This window comes from Penaeus monodon, chromosome 30 (assembly GCF_015228065.2).
Source record: "Penaeus monodon isolate SGIC_2016 chromosome 30, NSTDA_Pmon_1, whole genome shotgun sequence".
Taxonomy (NCBI): domain Eukaryota; kingdom Metazoa; phylum Arthropoda; class Malacostraca; order Decapoda; family Penaeidae; genus Penaeus; species Penaeus monodon.
In genome coordinates this window covers 33,180,855-33,181,427 of record NC_051415.1, presented here as the reverse complement: position 1 = coordinate 33,181,427, position 573 = coordinate 33,180,855, and the positions used below count along the sequence as shown (strand labels likewise).

The 573-nt window shown below is 39.4% G+C and overlaps 1 protein-coding gene across 1 annotated transcript in view; it reads left to right on the top strand.

Moving 5' to 3' along the window:
- Positions 1-83: 83 nt before the first annotated feature.
- LOC119592730 (elongation factor Ts, mitochondrial-like) overlaps positions 84-573 on the top strand; it is a gene marked incomplete in the record, with an annotated part of 3,855 nt that continues 3,365 nt past the window's right edge. The window contains 1 exon segment of the mRNA XM_037941664.1: positions 84-178. Within this exon segment, the coding sequence (XP_037797592.1) occupies positions 151-178 (28 nt within the window).

Genomic DNA, 573 nt, shown 5'->3' with positions numbered 1-573 from the left:
TCTCGTTTCTATACGGATGTTTTCAGATTACGAAAACCTCCGAGTTACAAAGTGGCACCCATCTGCCGCAACTGTGTCGGATCCGAAGCCATGTGCCGGAGGAGCGTCGTCTGTCCTTGTTTGTGTAACTTCGTGTTGAGTTAAATAACCATGGCTGCCGTGGCCTCTTCCCTCTTTTTCCTCTCTTGTACGGGTAAGATATTCATGTTATGCGAACATGTAGGTGCTTTTTACAGCTGTGCGTTGATGTAGTGTTGGTGGTTAACGGCTGCGAGTGCTAGGTAATTACGAATAAGGTTCAGAGTTACCGGCACTTTAAATGGCTTTGAGATTTGTTTTGTTTTTTTAAATCATTGGTTTTTTAGTTTTTTTTAGCCAAAAGTGGGGATTTTTGTTGTTTTGTTTTTTTACCGTCATTTTTTTGCTTCGATAAGAAAAAGGAAAAGATTTTGAGGGTGTATTGTCCCGTTTTTAAAATTAGCCGGGCAAATTTTTTAAAGTTTTCCGTTTTATATGATGTTTTCAATTTCTGTCCCATCTTTGGGTAGCTGTATCCCCAAAAGTAATAGACAA